The sequence below is a fragment of the Mustela lutreola genome, chromosome 7, assembly GCF_030435805.1.
Source record: "Mustela lutreola isolate mMusLut2 chromosome 7, mMusLut2.pri, whole genome shotgun sequence".
NCBI lineage: Eukaryota > Metazoa > Chordata > Mammalia > Carnivora > Mustelidae > Mustela > Mustela lutreola.
This window is the reverse complement of record NC_081296.1, coordinates 93,101,861-93,125,991: the sequence shown is the minus strand read 5'-3', so window position 1 is coordinate 93,125,991 and position 24,131 is coordinate 93,101,861. Positions and strand designations below refer to the sequence as shown.

At 35.1% G+C, this 24,131-nt stretch overlaps 1 protein-coding gene across 7 annotated transcripts in view; it reads right to left on the bottom strand.

The window, feature by feature from the left end:
- MIPOL1 (mirror-image polydactyly 1) overlaps positions 1-24,131 on the bottom strand; it is a 327,451-nt gene that overhangs the window by 156,126 nt on the left and 147,194 nt on the right. For all 7 annotated transcript variants that reach the window (XM_059181948.1, XM_059181955.1, XM_059181951.1 and 4 more), the window contains one exon: positions 16,798-16,905. In XM_059181948.1, the coding sequence (XP_059037931.1) occupies positions 16,798-16,905 (108 nt within the window). The remainder of the gene's footprint in view (positions 1-16,797; positions 16,906-24,131) is intronic.

Sequence of the window (24,131 nt, the reverse complement as noted above, 5' to 3'; positions counted from 1 at the left end):
TAAGTTAGTTAAACCATATTCCTCAGTTTCTTCACCTATAAAATTAGTAATAGTCATAACACCTATCTCAGAGGATCACTTTGAGGTTTAAGTACTTTAACATATGTATAGTATTATTAAGAGTGCCTGGCACTAAGTGAATGCTACAGGAGGGCAGATGATTATAAATAATAATTTTTAAAAATTCTCAAAAAAACAATAACAAATCAAATCCAATAGTTTATTCTTCAAGGAATTGTTCCAACAATTTGAACAATTTGAATGATATGAAAAACAATATGAAACATTGTTTCATATGAAACAATATGAAAAACAATTTGAACAATAAATTTTATTGAGTTTGAACTCAATAAAATTTATTATATCCACTAATACAAACTAAAAAAATTCTAGAAAGAAGCTAGTTGAATATGACAAAACAGTATTTATCAAAATCCAAGTAGAGGTAATGCTCATGACTATGATGTAGAAAGCTACAACTGTCATTCTATGTAAACTATAAGAAATGTTGTGTAATGCACGGAGTCATAAAGTTTCTAGAGCTTATTAGAGAGCCAAGTTCACAAGGTAACCAGACAGTCTTAATTTCAATGAGGGACAAGACTCTAAGGAGAAATAGGATGCAGACTAGCTTACCTTGGGCAGAACCTGGGAAGAATGGCCAGCTATCACAGATAGCCCTCAGAAATCCCTGACAAAAGGGGTTTGGACTTATCAGTAGGCTCTTGCCCATATTGCTCCACTAGGTATACATGGAAAATATCAAGGCCAGGGTAGGAAATCAAAGATAGCTTCCCTCAGTGTTGTACACATGCAAGGTACGTAGGAGCACAGACTGGTTGTAGCTATGGAAGGAGCAAATTCCTTCCCACCCGGCTCCACCTCCTAACTCCACCAACACCTTTCCAAGGACAAAGCGAAAGCCATCTATAGCTGAAAGAGCAGTCAACAGGATACAGGGAAAAAACCACTGCTTGGGATTGGTAAAAGAAAGAACTCCTATATCTGGGTTAGTGGCTGGAAATAGACCTGCCTCCAGGATTTTACACCAATACCATTAGATAGCTTCTAAAACTTGGTATAGGGCAGGAAGGTCTCTTCTACACAATATCACCCAGAGATACAAGTCACAGTTTGGCTGCCACAGAAAAGAATTCTGAGAAAGCCCCACTCCAAATCCCAAGCATAAAGGGACTGTCTAAAGTTGAAGCAGAGGACTCTGATTCCTCCTACATCAGACTATAAATGGAATTTTACTGCTGGACAAAAGGAAAAAGGGTAGAGTGAGACACTCTCTGAGGTGTAAGCACATAGATTCAACTGAAAACGAAGGGTGGAACATAAACACTGAGAAAAATCCTCCAGCATCTGGGCTTGCATCTTGAGCACCAGGCAACAGCAACCTGTTACTAGAGCAATTTGAAACCTATGATGCAACAGCAACCTGTTACTACAGCAATTTGAAACCTATGATGCACTAACAGTAACAATGCAACAACAAGCACAAATCTAGCTCAATTTCTGAGTAGATGAACTCAATGCTCATTTTACTGGCCTGAGAGAAAAACTATTATTCTACTGATAATGCCTAGCATTCAGGAAAAAATCATGAGGCACAGGAAAGCAAAAGCAAAGCAAAACAAAACAAAAATGTAAAGCAACAAAAGAATCACAAAACTAGACTCAGAGATGACCTACATTTTGTAACTATCAAACTGAGACTATGAAGGAAAAGGGAAAATCCCAGTGCAAATGTCAAACTAATTTAGCATGATGTAGAATCCATCCCCACTAAACTCAGGTAAAATCAAGGATATCCACTATTGTAATTCCTGGGATGGAGCCCCGTATCGGGTTCTCTCCTCGGCAGGGAGCCTGCTTCCTTCTCTCTCTGCCTGCCTCTCTGTCTGTTTGTGATCTCTCTCTCTCTCTCTCTGTCAAATAAATAAATAAAATCTTAAAAAAAAATTGTTCCTTCTTATTGCTGAGTCACAGATGTGTCACAGTTTGTGTCAAGATTAATCTGGCAGGTCTGGGAACCATGAGAGAAAAAGGGGGATGTTATTAAAGTTTTCTTTATATATTTTAGCATTTATTTCACTGGCTATGGTGAGCATGTATAACTTTTCAAGTTACTCCCTATTTTTGCAGTAATTCAAGGCCCACGAGAACCTGCAAAGAGTACAGAGTTCCTGCATAGCCTTCATCTAACTTCCTTCAGTGATAGCATATATGTACCATACTATATTGTGAAAACCAAGAAACTGACATTGATATAATACTATTAACTCAGATATATTACCTTATGTGGCTTTCACCTGTTTTTGTATCTTCCCTCCCAGCTTACCTTCCTGGTATATAATTCTATGACATTTTATCTATCTATTTATTTATTTATTTAATTTATTATTATTTTTTAAAGATTTTATTTTTATTTATTTGACAGAGATCACAAGTAGGCAGAGAGGCAGGCAGAGAGAGAGAGAGGAGGAAGCAGGCTCCCCGTTGAGCAGAGAGCCCGATGCGGGACTCGATCCCAGGACCCCGAGATCATGACCTGAGCCGAAGGCAGCGGCTTAACCCACTGAGCCACCCAGGCGCCCCTAATATCATAAAGTTTGACTACAGAGCTGTTACAATACTACACAGAAACTCCCTGTTAGACTTTAATCGTCATACTAAAGCACTTCCATCTAACTCCAAGAAACCACTGATCTGTTCTCCATCATAATGATTTTGTCACTTTAGGACTGTTATATAATTGGGATCATACAGATATAACCCTTTGATACTGGCTCTTCTCATTCAACATAATGAGAACCATCAAAGGTGTTGTATGTATCAGTAAGTTGTTCCTTCTTGGGGTGCCTGGGTGGCTCAGTGGGTTAAAACCTCTCCCTTCAGCTCAGGTCATGATCTTAGGGTCCTGGGATCGAGCCTCACATCGCGCTCTCTGTTTGGCAGGGAGCCCGCTTCCCTCTCTCTCTGCCTGCCTCTCATCTCTCTCTCTGTCAAATAAATAAATAAAATCTTAAAAAAAAAAATAAGTTGCTCCTTCTTATTGATGAGTCACAGTTGATTTGTGCGGATACTGATCCACTGACCAACTAAAGGATATTTAGCTTCTTTCTAGTTTTGGTCAATTATAAATAAAGCTGCTGTGAACATTTCTGTACATCATTTTTGTGAATATAAATTTCATTTCTCTAGCATAAGACCCAGGAGTGTAATAGCTGGGTAATATGTTAAACATATTTCTTCTTTAAAAAAAAATATTTATTTATTGGTGAGAGAGAGAAAGAGAGAGAGCACACGGGAGTGCACAAAAGTGGAGGGGAGGGACAGAAGGAAAAGGAGAAGCAGACTCCCCGCTAAGCAGGTAGTCTGGCAAGAGACTCGATCCCAGGACCCTGGATCATGACATAAGCTGAGGGCAGATGCTTAACTGACTGAGCTATCCACATGCCCCTGTTAAATACATTTCTATAAGAAACTCATAAACTGTTTCCCAAGGTAGCTGTATCATTTTACATTTCTACCAGTAGTGTATGACAGATTGAGTTTCTGTACATATCATCAACATTTGGTATTATGAGTGTTTTTTTATTTAGCCATTCTAATAGGTATGACACGGTATCTCACTGTGGTTTTAATGGATGTATAAATTTTAGAAGAGAAATTCAATTTTTAGAAGTTTTAAAAACAATAAAAATTTTAAAAAACCAATATAATTAAAGCACAAGCATTTTGGTCAAATATTATGCTTTGGTAACCCTGAAAGTGAGCCTAGGAATATAAATTTAAATGTTCATCCTGTTTTTCAAATACTCTGCTTCTAGAAATCTGTTTTGAAGAAATACCATAGAGTCTTTAAACATTTCATTCCTATGTATCCTTTCCAAGGAAACTATAAGAAAGTATTCTCCATCAGAATAAAGAGCATGACAAGCAGGAGAAAAATGAGATATAGGAAAGCAGGTGATCCAACATAGAAGAAACTAAAGGAAGCCACAGAATTACATTGAAGGTAGGTTCCAAGACCAGTAATGTCTTATAGGATAATCAGTTCAGATCATCAAAAAAAAAAAAAAAAAAAAAAAGTAATTGCTTTAGGTCACCTGAAACATTGAATGTAGTAACAAGATATTTATATCTAGTAGAGAATGTGTGGGTGTAATAGTGATGCATAACATACAAAGAAATCCAGACTATAATTCTAAGGAAGACAAAATATTGAAAAAGAAAGGAGCTGTGAAGGGTGTGAAGGATGAAATATTTCATCCTACTTGGAGGCTAACAAATTCGTCTGCCAGTTTCATGTATGCTGGCGGAAGGCAAGAATTCTGCATCCCAAAGAATTTTACTTAGACAACACTTAAGCTTCATGTTTGTATTGGTGGTCTTAGCTTCCCAATTCCCATGGGGGCAATGTGGAAGGGAACAGCTGGATACTGCACACACAGTGGGACTGCATTTCAGCTTAAGAAATCCAAACTCAGGGAAGCCAAAGTTTTTATAATATACTGCAAGCAAACTTACATAACCTCTGCTTCAGAGGGAGACTTTGTTTTTATTATATCGGACAGTAAACAAATCTGCCTCTGCTACAGAGGGAGACACTATCTCTATCTTCCAAGACTGTTTGCTAAGCAAATATCCTCTAGAACACGTTTTAGAACTGCACCTCTGCTCACAAAACATGAAGAAACACAAAAAGCCCATGGGAGAACTGTCATTTAGACAGTTCTAAACTGTAATTTAGAGGATCACAACCAGCATTAGGTTTCAAAAAAAAGTTAAACATAATTTAAAATGTTTGAATACAAATATGTCAATAGAGTATGTATTATTTCCTTACATTTTACTTTCCTTCAGTTTGATACCTGTATGTTTGCGTATTATCTGGGTCATGACATCAAATATAATTCTTGCTGAGATGTCTGAAGAATACTATATAGTCAGTTATGAATGTTATAATAATGTAAATCCTAAGCACTAATCTAACAGAAAGTTAAACCTTCATCTGCACAGGAGGGAGTCAATTAATAATAATAAAAAATGAAAAATAACTATAAGCTTTCCACTTAGAAATAACAGTACAGATACAGAATAAGCAGTTGAAAGTGATTTTTTTTCCTGTGGAGCAGAAATCAGGAAAGTAATGAAAGACTGCCTTGTTTTTTATTAGAAGACTTATAGAATCATTTGGCATTTTTTTAAGGGTGGTGGGGCAGGGAGAAGGGCAGAGAGAGGAGAGAATCTCAAACAGGCTCCATACCCGACGCAGGGCCGGATCTCACGAGTCTGAGGTCATGACCTGAACTGAAATTAAGAGTCAGATGCTTAATTGACTGAGCCACCCAGGTACCCCTAGAATCATCTGGCTTTTAAAACTATCTGCTTTACTGAGGCACCTGGGTGGCTCGGTTGGTTAAGTGTCTGCCTTCGGCTCAGGTCATGATCCCAGGGTCCTGGGGTCGGGTTCCCTGCTCAGCAAGGAGACTGCTTTCCTCTTCCTCGGCCCCTCCACCTGCTTGTGGTCACTTTGTCTCTCTGTCAAATAAATAAAATCTTAAAAAAAAAAATAACAAAACTATTCACTTTACTGAAAATAAAAATTTGAAAAACAAATTATTTGCTAAATATTATTAAATATAAAAATGCACAAAACATTTAAAATATATGAAAATATTTTTCACAGTGATATTCTGAAGAATGCAAAGCACAAACAACCTAAATATTCAATATTAAGGGAAGAGTTAAAATTATGATGCATCTGTCTACTGCAAATTATGTAGTACATTAAGGTGATATTTATAGTGAGTATACTGGAAAATGCCTATGAAGTGGTAAGTAGGGGAAGCCAGATACTAAGTTGCATGTGTGGTATTCATTCACTTAAGAGATATTTATTCAGTGGCTACTATGTATACTTGTAGGAGATCCAATCAGAGGAGGTTTTCAGCTGCTATACATGGGAACAGCCATACAAATTATTGACAGTTGGCATCTTTTATGGCTCATCAGTATCTCTGATTTACTGTCAGATATTTTTTACATCATCAATAGATACAGAGGTGTACAATGTAAACAAAAATCCTTGATCATGGAACAGTCAAAATGCCTAATAAATGTACTAAGTAAAATGTATACTTCCTTGGAAGAGAAGTTCTCTGGAGTAAAAGCAGGGAAGGGGACAGAGAAAATGCTTGTAAAGACCTCACTGAAAGGAGGCATTTGAATAGACTTGAAAGAGTTAAAAAGCAAGCCATGTGAACATTTGGGGTGGGGGGGCAAGCAATGCTTGGGAATGGGAACAGCAAGTACAAAGGCCTTCAGATGCAAGCATGCCTGGTATATCTCTGGGACAGCAAGAGAGTAGTGTGACTAAAGTGCAGGGTGGTACCAAGGAGGAGGGCCAAATCAAGAGGTCTTGTAGGTTTATCCTGAGTGAAATGGCAGGCCACTTAAAGGTTCGTAGCAGGGGAGCAATGTAATCTAATTTATATTTTAATAGTATGGTCCTCCAGGCTGTGTTCAGAATGGAGGAGGTAAGGATGGAAATAAGAAATCACTAGTAGGCTTTGCAATAATCCAGACAAGAGATGATGGAAGCCTGAAAGACAGGAGTAGCAGTCCTGGGAAGAGACTGATTCTTGATATGTACCAAAAGGAGAGATAAGAGAATTTGTTTACTGATGGAATAGGGGGTGTGTGTGTGAGAGAGAGAGAAATCAAGGCTAACTCCAGGATCTTGGCCTAAGCTGCCATTAAGGTGAAGATGCTCTTTTCAGATAGAGCCTGCAGAATGAGCAGATTTTCAGGGTAAGATCATGAGTTTGGTTTTGAGCATATTAAACTGTGGTGTTTCCATACATCCAAGCTGTGATAGGCAGCCTTTAACATGGCATCTAACAATCCTCGCCTCCTGGTGTCCATGTCCTCGTGGAATTCCTCTCCTTGAGCATGAGGTGGATTAATGACTCACTTTTTAAAAAATGACTTTTTATTTTGAAATAACTATAAACTCAAAGGAAGTTAAAGAAAAAAGACATATGCACAGATCCCGTGCACCCTGTATCTGACCTCCTCTGATGGTTATTATCTTGCATAATAAGAGTATAATACTTAAACCAGGAAACGCACACTGCAGTACAGCCCGTGCAGCTTATTTAGACTTCACCAGCCTCACATGCACCTGTGTGTGTGTGTGTGTGTGTGTGTGTGTGTGTGTATAATTCTATGCAATTTTATCACATGCAGATATAACCACCACCACAAGCAAAGACACAGAACTGTTCCAGCACTACAGGATCCATTGTGCCACCCTCCCTTTGTAGCTACAATGCTTTGTCCTGATGTAGTTTTTTTTTTTTTTTAAAGATTTTATTTATTTATTTTACAGACAGAGATCACAAGTCGGCAGAGAGAGAGGAGGAAGCAGGCTCTCTGCTAAGCAGACAGCCCAATATGGGGCTCGATCCCAGGACTCTGGGATCATGACCGGAGCTGAAGGCAGAGGCTTTAACTCACTGAGCCACCCAGGCACTCCATGTCCTGGTATAATTTTTAATGATATTTCTTTTATTCTAAAAGATGTCTTCAGTTAAAGATAAATTATATTGTTCATACTACCTAAGACCATACTAGCTAAAAATGGACTGCTCTTTCCTTAATGCAGACACTATGTGGGCCTGAATTCATCATCCCATAGATATAGATATATATAGAGAGAGATATAAATGTATACATCTATACAATACTACAAATTTATAAAATCGCATTTTCTAATTTAAATGACTCTGAATGTTACTTAACCTCCTTGTTTTAAAGATGTAAATTAATTTGAAAAAATCATACAGTTGGTTTGTGGTACAGCAAAGACAAAAAAACAGGTGTCTGACATCTACACAAATGTTCTTTCTACTACCACACCATATGGAATGATGTGTCCTACTTTATAGATTGTCCATACATCTTCTCAATTATTCAATATATTTGCTGTCATTATCTTACAAATGTAGAGATCAATGCTCAGACTTTCGCTATTCTATATAGCTAGTAAATGGGGGAAATTTGGGATATTAAATTCAGGATCCATGACTGCAGTTTCCACTAGAAAATAATCTAAAGTCGTACCTCACAGACAGTTGAAAGCTAGTATCACCTGGGCATATCAAAGATAGTCCATTAGCATGGCCAATATAGGCACACGACTAATAACTCATCTCATATTTGATTTCATTGTAAGAAATTATATTATTGGGGCGCCTGGGTGGCTCAGTGGGTTAAAGCCTCTGCCTTTGGCTCAGGTCATGATCCCAGGTTCCTGGGATCGAGCCCCACATCGGGCTCTCTGCTCTGTAGGGAGCCTGCTTCCTCCTCTCTCTCTCTCTGCCTGCCTCTCTGCCTACTTGTATCTCTCTCTGTCAAATAAATAAATAAAATAAATAAAATTATATTATTATTTACTATCAAATGTAATTAATAGTGCTTGCTATTTACTTAGTCCTCAAAAGAGCTTATCCTGCAGTGAACTCTAAATAGCAAAGAAAAAAAAAGGCATAAACAAAAATCTCTCCTATCGATATTTTTAAGCCAATAGTGAAAGACTAGAATTCCTGACACTGGATTATTCAATTCATGAATGAAGAAACTTTAGCACAAGACAGAAACCTTTCTAGAGAGTTTTAATTGGGCCCAGTTAGTGACTATAAAGGTATTATTCTGGAATAATTTCATATTCTCTATGTCTTGAACTTAGTTTATACTTAATAAATATGTGGACTTCAACTATGATACATTAAAACTAATTTCTAATTTCAAAAACTTATTAATGTAATGAATTCAACAATGTGCTAAATTCCAAGAGAAAAGCAACCTGAAAAGGCTGTAATCCCTATGCTCAAGAAGTTTTTGATTTATCTATCTATCTATTTGTTTATTTATTTTTGAGAGACAGAGTGAGAGTGAGAGAGAGAGAGCATGAGCGGGCAGGGAGGGAGAGGGAGAAGCAGACTCACCTGCTGAGCAAGGAGCTTGATCCCAGGACCCTGGAATCCTGACCTGAGCTGAAAGGCAGACACTTAACAGACTGAGCCACCCAGGCACCCTGAAGTTTTTGATTTAGAGATGGCACATAAGCAGTCAACTGATACTAGAGACAGAATTAAATAAAAGTCATAAAAGAAGTAAAGACTAGAGGAAATTAAAGACCTGACACTTTAGGAAGCAGTGGAAAGATGGTTAGTGTGTATTAAGACCATAAAGAGAGAAATAGTTAAAAAACCGAAAAGGAAAGTAAAAAAGAAAGTAAAACAAAGAAAACAGAAGTAAAAACACAGGCTAAAATTATAGGGTGGAGTCTTAAATTCTCAAGTCTTTTATTAGGAGGTTTGGATTATACTCTGCACATAACAGAAAGTAACTGAAGTTTTTTTTTATTTATTTGACCATTGTTTCAATCTTGCTCTTGACAATTAATTTCTCTCTACATATTTAACGAATTATTCCTATTGTTGCTTTCAGGGTATTTAAGAAATTATTCTATTATGATTATTAAGAAGTCAGTGAGTCTAAATGCCATTCCTTTGTTAAATGTCTTTTCTTTTCTTTTTTTTTTTTTTTTAAGATTTTATTTATTTATTTGACAGAGAGAAATCACAAGTAGACGGAGAGGCAGGCAGAGAGAGAGAGAGAGGGAAGCAGGCTTCCTGCCGAGCAGAGAGCCCGATGTGGGACTCGATCCCAGGACCCTGAGATCATGACCTGAGCCGAAGGCAGCGGCTTAACCCACTGAGCCACCCAGGCACCCTTAAATGTCTTTTCTAATGATTGTTCTTAAGAGCTTTAATTTCAATGTTCTGCAGTTTCTCCTAATTTGTCATAGTTGGAATTCATCTGGTATCCCTAGATCTAAGGCTTTTGTCATTTGACAATTCTGGAAGATGCTCAGTCATGATTTCTCTGTATATTGTCTTTTCCCTGTTCCCCATATCATCTACTCTAGAATTCTAAACAATTTATTTTAGATCTTTTCACTCTATCATTTGTGTCCTTTAACATCTATTTTATAAGTCTCATTTCTTCATCTTTCTGGCTTCCATTTCCATAGTTGGTTCAGATCCATCTTCCAGTTCACTAATAGTTTCTTACATTGAATGTAATCTGCTGTTAAATCTATCTGCTGCTTAATTTTAATTATTTTATTAATTTCTGCAAATTCAATCTCATTAGTTTTCCTAAATTCATGTGATCATTTTTGGTCATTTTCCTTGCTGCTATTTTCAAGGATCTATTTTTAAAGATATTACTTAAATACTTGTGTTATATTCTGTGAAGAATAATTAAAAGATCTGAACTATTTGTGGCTGAAGTATATGGTTCTGCTGCCTATGTTTTCACTAACTTTCACTAGAAGTCCTATGTGTTTTTTGATAGCTCTGGGTCTTTGAAATTTTATCTATAAGAAATATTAAAGGGTAAATGGAAGGTAATTTGCTTTGGTTTGTTGTCTGTGGGCCCCTCCAGGATAGGACTACTTTAATTAAATCCTCAGCTTTTAGAACTACACATATATCAAGAATTCAGGTAACCTGTGTGGTTCTAAACCTGCCTACCTGAAAGCTGGCCAAGGAAGACAGATGAATTCTCAGCGATTTCACTCCCTTCACAGTCAAGAAAGTCAAAGTTCTTTGTTACCTTATTTTGTAGGAATGGCTTGACTCTTGTTCACCTGAACACTAATGGTGTGGCCATTAAGATACCAGCTTCAAGAAAGGCTATCTTATTACACTCTCTGGCTTAAACAGGCTCCAGGCTCTATCTCTCTTTGTCTTGCCCTTGAAACCATTAAAATGGAAAATTCACCAAGGTTTGACAAATGCTCTCAGGGTGAAAAAAAAACTTCAGGTAATCACTTACTTCTCATGTTCCCCTCTCCCCACCCCACCCCCATTTCTACTTTGTTTTAGGCCTTTGTAAATTCCTTATCTTCTGCCTTCTTTATAATGTTGTTGTAAAATATACTTAAATTGTAAATTTTAGCCATCCTTTTTCATTTTTTTTTAATCAGAAGGATCATTCAGGATATCTCTATTTTCTCATACTGTTGAAGATGCAAGACAGTGAAAGTTTCTGAGTAGCAAAGTGTCATTTGTGTTTTAGAATGATAGCAAATGAAAGTGACAACTGGTTAGAGAGGTAAGAAACTGAGGACAGAGAGTCTAGGAGGGAACAGATAGACTTCAGAAACATTACGTGTTTGGTTCTAGACCTCTGCAATAAAGCGAATATTGCAATAGAGCAACTCAAGTGAATTTTTTTTTTATCTCCCAGTGCATATAAAAGTTATGTTTAACTATACTATAGTCTATTAAGTGTGCAATAGCATTACGTCTAAAAAGACGAAATGTACATACATACCTTAATTAAAAAATACTTTATTGTTAAAAAATGATAACCATTATCTGAGCTTTCAGTGAGTTGTAATCACTGATCACAGATCACCGAACAAATATAACACTAATGAAAAAGTGAAATATTGAACAACAGTTACCAAAATGTGACTCAGAGACACAAAGTGAGCAAATGCTGTTGAAAAAATGGCTCTGATAGCCTTGCCTGGCATAGGGTTGCCACTAACCTTCACTTTGTAAAAAATGTATTATATGTTAAGTGCAATAAAGTAAAGCACAATAAAATGAGCTATGTCTGTACTACTATCGTCTAGATCATGAACCCGACATAGGGGAAAGGTAAGATAATAAAAATAGGAGGGAAAATAGAAGAGGAATCATTGTTTCAGAATTGAAAATACTGGAAGTTCCACTGATTTATGGTGGCTCACAGCTTAAAAAGAATAAGAAAATTATGTCAACTGTATTGGTCTACATGTCTAAGGAGCATGATTATTAATTAATTATTAATCTTTATCATTGATTAATGGATATTAACTGATCAGTCTGGAAGTAAATACTGGAAAACTATTAAGAGCAATTTAAAATATAGGGCATGTCTATCACTAGAAAAAGAAATAAGGGCATGGGTGCTTAATGTTCTCCAAGCGGCTCATTGGCTAAGGGGCTCAACTGATGTTAATGGCCAGCTTCCCTTGGCATTTTCTTCATGGTTATAAAATGGCTACTGCACTTCCCAGCAGCAAGGAAGTGTTCAAGGTAATAAGAAGAAAAGGAATGGTGCCTGCTACACCCATCCTATGTGAGGAAAACAAAAACTTTTCCAGGGACACTCTAACATCTCTCTCCCCTGCTGCAGAATTCCTCTAATGCTACACTGGCAAAAAGAAAGTCTAAAAAAGTGTTTAACTTCTTCTGCTTCTATAATAAAGACAAACAAAGGAGAATATGATTGGGAATAAATGTTAAGTTATACAGTCAATAGTGTTAGTCTCAGGTCCTTACTTCTTTCCAGGGAGAAAAGGCTTAGGGAGTCAAATTAGGGATTTGTTTTCAAACTCATTGAGGTTAAGGAAACATTAAGATATCTAAGTGGAAGGGCAGAAGAGGTAGTCATTAGGATATAAATAATAGGTGATATTGTAGGAATGGATGAAATTGGAACAAACAAGTCTACAATAAAAGAAACTCCACAAGCTAATGAGAAAGTGCAACAACAAAAACTCACTCATTACTGGAAGGAATGAAAAATGATACCGCTACTTTGGAAGACAGTTTCGTAATTTCTTACAAAACTAAATATATTCTTATCATACAATCAAGCAACTGCAGTCCTTGGTACTTATCTAAATGAGCTGAAAAGCTATGTCCAAAAAATTCTGCAACTGGATGTTCATAGCAACTTTATTCATATCTCCCCAAATCTGGAAGCAACCAAGATATCCTTCAGTAGGAGAGCAGATAAATAAACTGTGTATACCCAGAAAATGGAATAGCAAACATTAAAACAGATGAGCTACAAAACCATCAAAATGTAGGGTAAAAGTTTAAATGAATACATACTGTATAAATGAATACATACTGTATAATTCCATGATACTGCATGACATTCTGGAAAAGGCAAAACTATGGAAATGGTAAAAAGATTAATGGCTGGCAGGTATTAGGAGGAGAGGAAATAAATAGGTAGAGCACAGAGGATTTTTAGAGTGAAATGGCTGTGTATGATACTATAATAGTAGATAAATGTCGTGTACATTTAATGTGAACTATGTACTGTGGGTTATACTGATACAGATTTGTGAACTGAAAACAAATATACCACTCTGGAGTTGGGTGCTGGGGGCATGTTCACGTGTGAAGGCAGGAGGTCTGTGGGAACTCTGCATTCTGCTCAATTCTGCTCTGAATCTTCAACTGCTCTAGTTTTGTTGTTGTTGTTTTTTAAAGAATAATAATGGCCTAATCACATAACTTGGGAATAGATAGAAAAGGAGGCACCATCTAAAGCACAATAGTCAAAGAAAAAAATGATGAGTATATAGCAATAAAGAACTATAGGAAAGTTTTCAAAAGAGCAGGGCCAACAAAATGGAAGTGTTTTCTAGTTACATTGACAGAGATACTGAGTAGGAAAGATAAGAAGTTTCACAAGTTTAATCATCAGAGGTCACTTAAAATCTAAGACTGAATGGCTTTCAATGGAATTACAGTAGAGAAGCCCAACTGTAGGAAGTTAAAAATGTATGATAAAGAAGATAAATAAATAACATGAAAAAGGAAAAAAGGCAGTATATGTGAAATTTCTTATTAAGACTGATGTCTGTATATTTATGATTAATGTAAATTTATTTAAAAACAGTAAATGTCCAAAACTGTGTGCTTCAAGAAACCAATTTTTTAACCTAAATAAGTAAAATTTATTTATTTGTTTTTAAGATTTTATTTAATTATTTGACAGACAGAGATCACAAGTAGGCAGAGAAGCAGGCAGAGAGAGAGGAGGAAGCAGGCTCCCTGCTGAGCAGAGAGCCCAATGCGGAACTCGATTCCAGGACCCTGAGATCATTACCCGAGCCGAAGGTAGAGGCTTTTAACTCACTGAGCCACCCAGGCGCCCCAGTAAAATTTATTTTAAATGAGACAATAAGCTCTTTTTTTTTTTTCTTAAAGTAACTCTCAAGGTATAGACTAGTATCAGTATAAATTTAGTCCTTCATCCCATATGTACCATTGTGTTTTACTTTGTAGAGAAAACTGCAAACATTATAAAAATAGGGGGAAATGCCATGATAGCAAATTTAGCTAGTATAATTCCATGCTACTTCAAAAATAATGTTTACATGATCACCAAAAATCCAAATTTATGCTCAGCCATAAAAATAATTTAGAGTTTCCAGGTGACTAGAATAATTAAAGATTTATTATTTGAACAGCACTATAATATTAAAAAGTATTTCCTTGTATGATAATCAGGTATTTGTCATAATCAATTGGAAAGTTCTATATATGATCATTAGCTTGGATTTTTCCCAAACATTTCTTTTATGAAATGTTTCCTTTATGAATTTCAGCATTATACAATTAAATAAAGCATTAATTTTTCAGCTCTTATCCTAGTCAAATTTACCTTTTACTGATATCAATAATAGTATTATTCATAATAAAATACTAGAAATATTATTGACTGACTGAAAGCTCCTAGAGACAGTGACTCTTTTTAAAATTTCTTCATAAAGCTTATTTAGATACTAACTAAATACTGAATGAGTTAACAAAAAAAAGATAAGTGGACTGTAAAAGACAGGCATACTGCTGAGAAAGGAGATGAAGAGATTCATCAGATAGCTTGGTAATACACTCATTATTCAGAAATTATAAGGCAACTTGAAAATATCAGTGTGCGATAACAGAAGCACCAAATAAAGAACATTAAAAAAATGATTGAGAATAAAGCAGATATAAATATATAATAAATTTGAGGTTTCTCATGAGAAAGTATAGCGTTAAATAACTAAAAAATGATTCAAAGCCAGTGTTATACAAGACAGACATTTTTAAAGAGCCAAAATGAATACTAGAGCTTTAAAACGGATTAAATTGATGAGTTTTAAAAAATTCTTTCTCCCATCCTTACTCTACAAAAAGCTCAAGTTGGCTAGTGAATGGATAAAGACAACAGGAAAATCTGACACTTTTGCAGAAAAAGGTGAGATACTAGAAAAGATTTTAAGACAGTATATTTGTCAGGAGTAAAAATTTAGCTTTTCTTATATATTGTCTTATATAGTCTATAGTTTATAGAGATTCCTATTTTATAGGGATTTTGTTTTGTTTGGTTTTGAACTTCCTGGTTTTTTGGTCTACATCTAACCTTTTAATGACCTCATAGAAATGTGCATTTCTTTCTCTCCATAAATAGCAGGTGCCATTTAATTCAATTTAACACAAATACACAAAAAAGAAAGTGAGAATAAGGAGCGTGGTATTATCATGTACTTAACAAATTAGAATTTTAATTCTAGGTCTGTTTTTATATGGAAATAGCCATGTTACATACAGCACATGAAATCTGTCCCCTGATGCTGATAATAAATTGGCACTATTAGTGGAAGCTGCCTTTAAAATAAAGTTACTTTTGATCTGCAAGTATACCTTTGAAAAAAATTATACTAGATTTTAATCATATCATGGTAAATTCCTTATAGTAATTAAAAAGTGATCAAGAACCTTCATTTCCTTTCCTTCCAAGTTATTGTTTTAGTCTATAAATCTGAGAGAAAAGAAGAGAAAGCACATTGAACAACGGTAACAAAGTTACTACACCTTCCTAACTATTCACTGAGAATTTAAAAATGAAGCTAAACACATTTGTAGAAAAATCTGATTTCAACCAAACTTCACACTTTTTGGATAGATGAAAAATATTTTCCACTTCAAAATGTCACCATTATTCTCAATTTTGGTGGGTAATTCTGGTTTAGTGAGTTACACTGCTAATGCCATAATAGTCTCCTGTAATTTGTAGCAAAAATGGATTTAAGGCAACAAAGTACAATACAATATTCTTGATGGCACATTATTTCTTACTGCACAATCACAACAGGGATGAATCTTTTCTGTTTCTTGTGGATATGGCTTTGTTTTTATTTTTAATCAGTTATTGAGAAAGTAAGCACCTTGAGGGCAGGAACCACTACTATGCCACAGGTGCTATGCTAGGAACTGGGACAGAGACAAAGAAGGAGAATAGAAAGTCATAAGTACCATAAGAAAAAATACATAATCAGTAGAATCAAAGTGACGTATTTTTTCGTGATTATTGGATCTCTGTTAAAATGAAACAGAATCTCTTGTCATGAAAGATACACTTCACTTGTTTCAAGTTCTACCAGACTATATTTTCTTACTTTTCTTGTAATAAGTAACATTTTAAGAACTATTTCAATTCCCAAACATATTCACATACCCTTCAGGGATTGTCAGTTTGTGGGTGAATAATATCACAAGATTAGTGTAATAAATATTGATGCGAAGAAAAGGCTCATGGTTTAATTTTCTTCCCTTTTAGTGTGGCCACTTTTTACTAACTACAAAAGAGTATGGGACATCATAAAATCAGCAACAGAATGAACACATACCCAAAGTATTAATATAGCACCACTCAAAATTCAGAAAATATGTTGTTTTCATGTACACATACACGAAATAAAATAATACCATAACAGAAGGGTGCTGTATCTGTGTTTAAAGAAGGGGTTGTTGGCAAACACCACAGCTCACTTCTGCTGAAATGTACACAACTGATATATGCAGCCCAGAAAGCTGGCACCAAGGGCTTACAACCTTAATTTGCCTGTAAGAAGGAATGGAGATTTACCTTCAGAGCACGTTCCTGATTGTTTTCAGCAGTCAGATGTCTCATGTTGTTTGCTGAAGTCTGGTTCTGCTCTTTCAGATGATGAAGCTCCTGCTCTAGCCGTTTGCACTGCCACAGGGGAAGAATCCCATTAAGTAAAGGAGTTATAGCATTTTTTTTTCAAACAAGCCACATGAATTAATGTAAATAATACCACTGCATTCTCTAAAAGACAAGGTATCTTTTGCAACAAGAATAGTAAGTTAAAAGTAACGATGATTATGAACATAGGTTTATGGTAGTCTGGTAATTCAGCTGCAATTCCATTTGTCTTTTATTAATCTAAATACTACCATAAAATTAGAAAAATTCTTATTTTTTCATAAAATTAAGGTCAACTTACATTGAAAAATATTTTCTTCACTGATCAAATGGTTTTTATTGTATATCTTGGCTGAATAAACCATGCTTCTAAAAAGCAAATGGGTTCTACGTAAACCACATTATGGTATTCCGTGATGAATTTTTATGAAGTTTTAAAAAATAACAATTATCATAATATATACAGTAAGAGATTTTTCAGATTTTTAGAAACATACAAAAGCATAATTGTGTATGGAAAAAAGTAATGACTATATAATGTTACAAGGTTTGGAAACAACTAAGGAAATAAGTATTTTTAATTTCTATTTTGACTAAACCTTGTTTTTAACTAAAACAAGTGATAACAAACATGAAATGACATTTTGACTTACTGAGAACACATGAAAATATAATTTTAAAAATGTTAAATAAAAGCATAAATGGGCAACTATGTTGAAAAAATAACTAAAATGCCATGCCATTTGAATACAAGATCTTCATAAAAATACAACAAACATTTTATACAATAATTGTACAGGACATAAAGTCATGTGTTGTAAGTCAGACCTACATGAAGATATTTGGGGGATTAGCTAGGAATACAGTACTAACCCCATCTTTCAGGAAAAAGTTAACAATCACTCCTCAAGTCATCTATTTTTTTTTTTTTCAAGTCATCTATTTTTAAATTAGAATATTTAAGGACTGCCTGGCCAGCTCAGTTCGATGGAGTATGTAACTCTTGATTTTGGGATCATGAGTTTGAGCCCCAAATTGGATGCAGAGATTATTAAAAAACAAAACTAAACTAAACTAAAAATTAGCATATTTAAGTAACAGCCAATAAGTAAATACACATACTGATTCAAGACCTAGATAAAATTTTAGATGATTTGAAAAATGGCTAGTTGTCCTAATGAATTAAAAATCATTATTATGACACATTCCGGATACAGTCATAATCCGAATTGGCATCTGACATTGATTTCTTTTGCCTCTGACCTGTATAATATTCTTTAGTCTATATCAGTATTTCTCTTGCTTGAGTAAGATATAAATCCATTTAATAGAAAAAGTTTACCAAACTGGTGATACTGACTTACACAATGATGTTTTAGAACTCTAACACAGAGTATACATGCCTGCATATGTAATTATAAAACCAAAATACATTCATAAATGAAGTAAAATAATCACAAAATGAAGACTTTAAAATATTAATTTAATTTAGCAGATAAAGTTTTATTGAAATTAAGTTCTGTAAATACAATAAAGTATTAACTGATATGGTGGTAGACCATTTCAGGTTGGGTTGCCGTGTCTATTCCAACATGTGCTGTGTGACAACTAAATTCACTTACCACATTTTAAAAAATTATTTGAGTGAAACCTTTATCACATGACATCATCTGGCCCTTATTTGGAAGGGACACATGATTTTTTACAAGTTAAACTCTATAGCTCCCTTTTAAGCCTGTAACAATTCAAATATTTGGTCATAAATGCAGCCAAAATACAAATGTGTTTTGTGAAGACACAAGTTATGAGGCATGAAAATGAATTAAGACATAGCAGTGAGCATCACAATCTAGTAGAAGTATTCTTTGCTAGAATTATCCTCTATATTTTCATTAATTTTAATATGAAATTATTACATATTAAGTACTTAAATGGAATGGCTAAACATGACCTATGATGTTACAAAGGTAGGGTAAGTAATTTGGCTATGGAATAAAAGAATGTTTCATGGAGCAGATGACATCTGAGTTGGGCTTATTTGGGGAACCTGAATTTATAAGCTGAAAGAGGAGAAACAGGAAGAATACAGGAGTAAATGCAGAAACATCAAGAGTCTATCTGGAGAAAGTGAGAAATCATGGTTACAAGTCATCTGACCATCTATTTTTTATGTTCCTAAGTAAAAGACAAGGATAGAAATTTTTTTCCTACCTACATATACACAAAATGTGAAATACTATAGCCAAACAGAGAAGTATGGCTTAAGAACAATAAAGCTATTTTTGAACCGAGGACATTTGCCCACATTGGATACTTGAGCTCAGTTTTCAAGGCCATGAAGTACAAGAGGGATAGAAAATTAAGGTCCAGGTACCACTAAAGGGTTACCCATTCAAGTGTTTAGTGATCCTACCTACTTTTATGAATGAAAAGAAACAAGACAAATGCTAGAGAAAATGTATGTCCTTAAATCAAGAAATATAGAATTTGGGGGCACTTGGGTGGCTCAGGCATTAAGTGTCTGCCTTCGGCTCAGGTCATGATCCCAGGGTCCTGAGATCATGACCTGAGCTGAAGGCAGAGGCTTTTACCCGCTGAGCCACCCAGGCGCCCCAAATAAATAAAATCTCACATTGGGCTGCCTGTTCAGCAAGGAGCCTGCTTCTCCCTCTCCCATTCCCCCTGCTTGTTCCCTCTCTCACTGTATCTCTCTCTGACAAATAAATAAATAAAGCCTTTTTTTTAAAAAAAAAATTTTCTTTTTATTTATTTGACAGACAGAGATCACAAGTAGGCAGAGAGGCAGGCAGAGAGAGAGGAGGAAGCAGGCTCCCCGCTGAGCAGAGCCCCCGATGCAGGACTCGATCCCAGGACCCTGAGATCATGACCTGAGCCGAAGGCAGAGGCTTTAGCCCGCTGAGCCACCCAGGTGCCCCAAATAAATAAAATCTTAAAAAAAAAAATGAAATATATAATTTGTGCTATGGTTTTAGAGTTTTATTTTGAAGTAACAATTAGGGTATGTGCTTTGGTGAGTGCTGTGAAGTGTGTAAACCTGGTGATTCACAGACCTGTACCCCTGGGGATAAAAATATATGTTTATAAAAAATAAAAAATTATATTAAAAAATTGGTAAAAAAAAATAAAAAGAAATTCACTAAAAAAAAAAAAAAAGTAACACAATATTTTCCTTGGTCATATTCTGCCAAGTATTAATATCCTTAAAAGTTCTAGTGAATAAATTGAGACCTAGGAGATTTCTGACATTTTTTATATTTTAAAATTTTTTTAATTTTTATTTTTTAAAAGATTTATTTATTTTATTTTACAGAGAGGGAGAGGGAGAGAAAGCATGCTTGAGTGGGGGGTGGGATGATAGGACAGGTGTCCTATCTCTGCAGTGCAGAGAGCCAGATGTGGCTTGATCCCAGGACCCTGAGATCATGAGCTAAGCCAAAATCAAGAGTCAGATGCTTAAGCAACTGAGCCACCCAGGTACCCCTTAAAAAATTTTTTTTACACTCAAATTGAACTTAAGTAAATGCTATCAGTATACTGTAACAGAGTCCTTGAGAACTAGAATTCTTATCATATGAGACCAAAGATAAAGATGAAAGATAAAACACCTTTTAGTTGAGAATTTGAACTGGAAGCGTCAGTACAAGGATACAAAGAATTTTATCTTTAAAAAATGTGTGTTTATGTATTTCCTACTTTTGCCCATTGAAAAGGGTAGAAATAACAGGTAACCAGTAGCAATGAGCACTCCCAGCACAATATCATGTGGGTTCGAGTACCATTTTTTTTTTTAAAAGATTTTATTTATTTATTTATTTGACAGATACCACAAGTAGGCAGAGAGGCAGGCAGAGAGAGAGAGGAGAAAGCAAGCTCCCCGTAGAGTGGAGAGCCCAATGTGGGGCTCAATCCCAGGACCCTGGGATCATTACCTGAGCTGGAGGCAGAGGCTTTAACCCACTGAGCCACTCAGGCGCCCCATTGAGTACCATTTCTTACTAAAGATATAGGACTGGATATATGGCTGACTCCAGCTCTGGGACAAGAAATGTACAGTATGATCCAAGAATACGTGTTCTTAGCAGAATTTTTGTATTTAAAAATCAGTACAGAGTGTCTGGGTAGCTCAGTGGGTTAAAGCCTCTGCCTTGGGCTCAGGTCATGATCCCAGGGTCTTGGGATCCAGCCCTGCATCGGGCTCTCTGCTCAGCAGGGAGCCTGCTTCCTCTTCTCTCTCTGCCTGCCTCTCTGCCTACTTGTGATCTCTGTCAAATAAATAAAGTCTTTAAAAAAAAAAAATCAGTACAAAGGAACTATCAGAGAGACTCAGAAAGCAAAGAGACTCAGAAAGGACTCAGGAGACAACCTAAAAAGTCCCCCACCAGCTAAAGAGAAGAGAATATGATCCTATAAGGATAGTAACTGAAATACATTGTAACACACATTATATGTTTAATTAGAGATCATAATGACAATGAAAATTTTAAAAAGCTAATTATATCACTGTTGGGGAATACTAGTAAGTCAAGAATTTATCTTCTATTTCTTATATAAACATTACCACTAGGTAAACAAACAATAGGTAAGAATATCACTACACAAGTATTCAAGCTAATAAAAAAAAAGGGAATGTTAGAATACTACAATTATGAAATCATTCCTATAATGAGATCATTAATATAGCACTGAAACTGCTAGTAACATAGTTACTGATCAAGCTATAGATCAAATTGCCATACGTATAGAATAGAGAGGAACATATTAAATGACACTAAGGAGATGCAATGAATAAACACAGTAACTCTACAAGAAAAATGACTTGTTTTGTTTAAAAAATAAATTCCAAGGGGGTGTCAGGGTGGCTCAGTCAGTTAAGCGTATAGGTCTTTATCTCAGGATTGCGAGTTCAAGCCCTATGCTGGGCTCCATGCTGGGCGAGGAGCCTACTTTAAAAAATAAATAAATAAAATTTTAAAATTTAAGGGAAAAAAGAGATAGAAGGGGAATATATAAATTAAAAATAGTGTTAAGAATCAATTCAATCATCTGCAGTGTGTAGTTCCTATTAAATACAGATTCAAAATAAAGAAGAAAGCTACAGTATTTATGAGATCACTGGAATTTGAAAACTAATTGGATATTTCACAATATTCTTTATTTGTTAATATTTATGTGATAATGAAGTTATATTTTAAGCAACAGTTGATATCTTTTAGAAAGACACAATAAAATTTAGAGACAAAAAGGATATTATGTCTGGTAAAGTTCCTTCGAAACAACTTGAGAAGATAGAAATAAAAAAGCTGAACAGTTGTAGCAGAGTACAAATATGTCAAGGGCTCGGAGATCTATGGTTACTAAGTTCACTAATAAGAAAAGCATTACATTTTTCTCTACAACCAAAACTAATTCTACAGTGCAAGTGAACTAAACATACAAAACATAAAAATTGATAGCAAATTTTTATAAACTGAATTTGGCCCATATTTAATATAAGATCTGTTTTCAGCAGAAATTTCCTCTTACTTGCTATTGTAAATTTTGAAGAAGCAGACAATACATTGCTATGATTGTTTTTACTTTATGTGTACTTTCTGAAAGATTACCATGCCTTAAGTTTTTAACAAAAAGTTCTCTAATATTGTGTAAGTTTTTAACAGCTGCCATTTCTCCTGTGCAATCTGCTTTCAGTCACAGATCATTTTGATTGTACACAATCAAATGTCTTCCCCCCTGGATGCTATGCAATTCTTTCCTTTGCAGACAAAAAAATAATACCAGGCTCTTCCAGTCAAAACAGAAACTACACTTTGGTGTCAATGTGAATTATGTACTTTGAACTGCAGATGTTTAGAAGCACTTAGGATTATATAAATAAGTTTTTATTCTTCTTCACTTAGAAGAATCCTTAAAAATCACTTCACTTTAGCTTTAAAAACAATAACTAGAATGCATTTCTCACACTGCAATAACTTGGAATAAAGAGTTTTCAAATTCAAAGAGTAACTTGTTTCTTCAAAGCTCTGGAAAAATATCAGTAACTTGGTTTAAATAAATATTTATACAATACTCAGAGGTTTTAAAATACCAACAATTAAAAAAGAAAAACAATAATTATGTGAATGAGTCTCTAAAACCACATGTACTGTAGAAGATGTGTACATAAATACACAAACGCACACACATACAAAACATATAGAAAACATAGTTATTCAGCAAATATTCATTGAACACCCACTAGACAATATACCAGCAACCACCAGGCAACATGCCAGGAAATGACATGTTGCTACAGATTTATACATATAAAAATCTTAATTACATATACATATTTCAAAAACACCATAAGAAAGTAAATAACTAGGGATTTAAAAACAAATACACTAATTCATACTCTCTTTTTTTAAAGTAAGCTCCACACCAAGTGTGGATGGAGCTCAACACAGGGCTTGAATTCACTGCCTTCAGATGGAGACCTGAGCTAAAATCAATGGTCAGACACTTAACCCACTGAGACACCCAGCTGCCCTCATACTCATTTTGAACTACTGAATTATTTGAAAAAAGATTAAAGAAACATTTTAAGTCACAAAGTAAAAAGGTTAGTAAAATGACAATTATTTTCAAAGGTATCAACATGTATGTAGGTATTTATTTAGTATGCTGTTATTAAAATATAATTTTTTAAAAAGGTTTTATTTATTTATTTGACAGAGACACAGTGAGAGAGGGAACACAAATAGGGAGTGAGAGAGGGAGAAGCAGGCTTCCAGCTGAGCATGGAGCCCGGTATGGGGCTCAATTCCAGGACCCTGGGATCATGACCTAAGCTGAAGGCAGATGCCCAATGACTGAGCCACCCAGTTACTGCTAAAATATAATTTTTGTAATATTGTTTATTATATGAGTTGTATTCATAAAAAACTATTCATTTGAAGAAATCATGGTTTGCATCTCTATATCACAATAAAGATTAATACACATAATATTAATGATAATCACTCAACTCTTAGTGAAAATTAGTATGTGCCAGGCCCTGTCCTAAACACTTCATATGTCTTAATCAGCAAATTTCATGTGGACCCTATGAGTTAGATATTGTAATAATAGAACAAAAGGAAGTAGAAGCAGAGAGTAAAAATAACTTCTTCAAAGTCATGCAACTAATAAGGATTCAATGTCATGCAGTGTAATTCATGCAGTGTAGTTTCTCACAAAAATGTGTAACATGCACA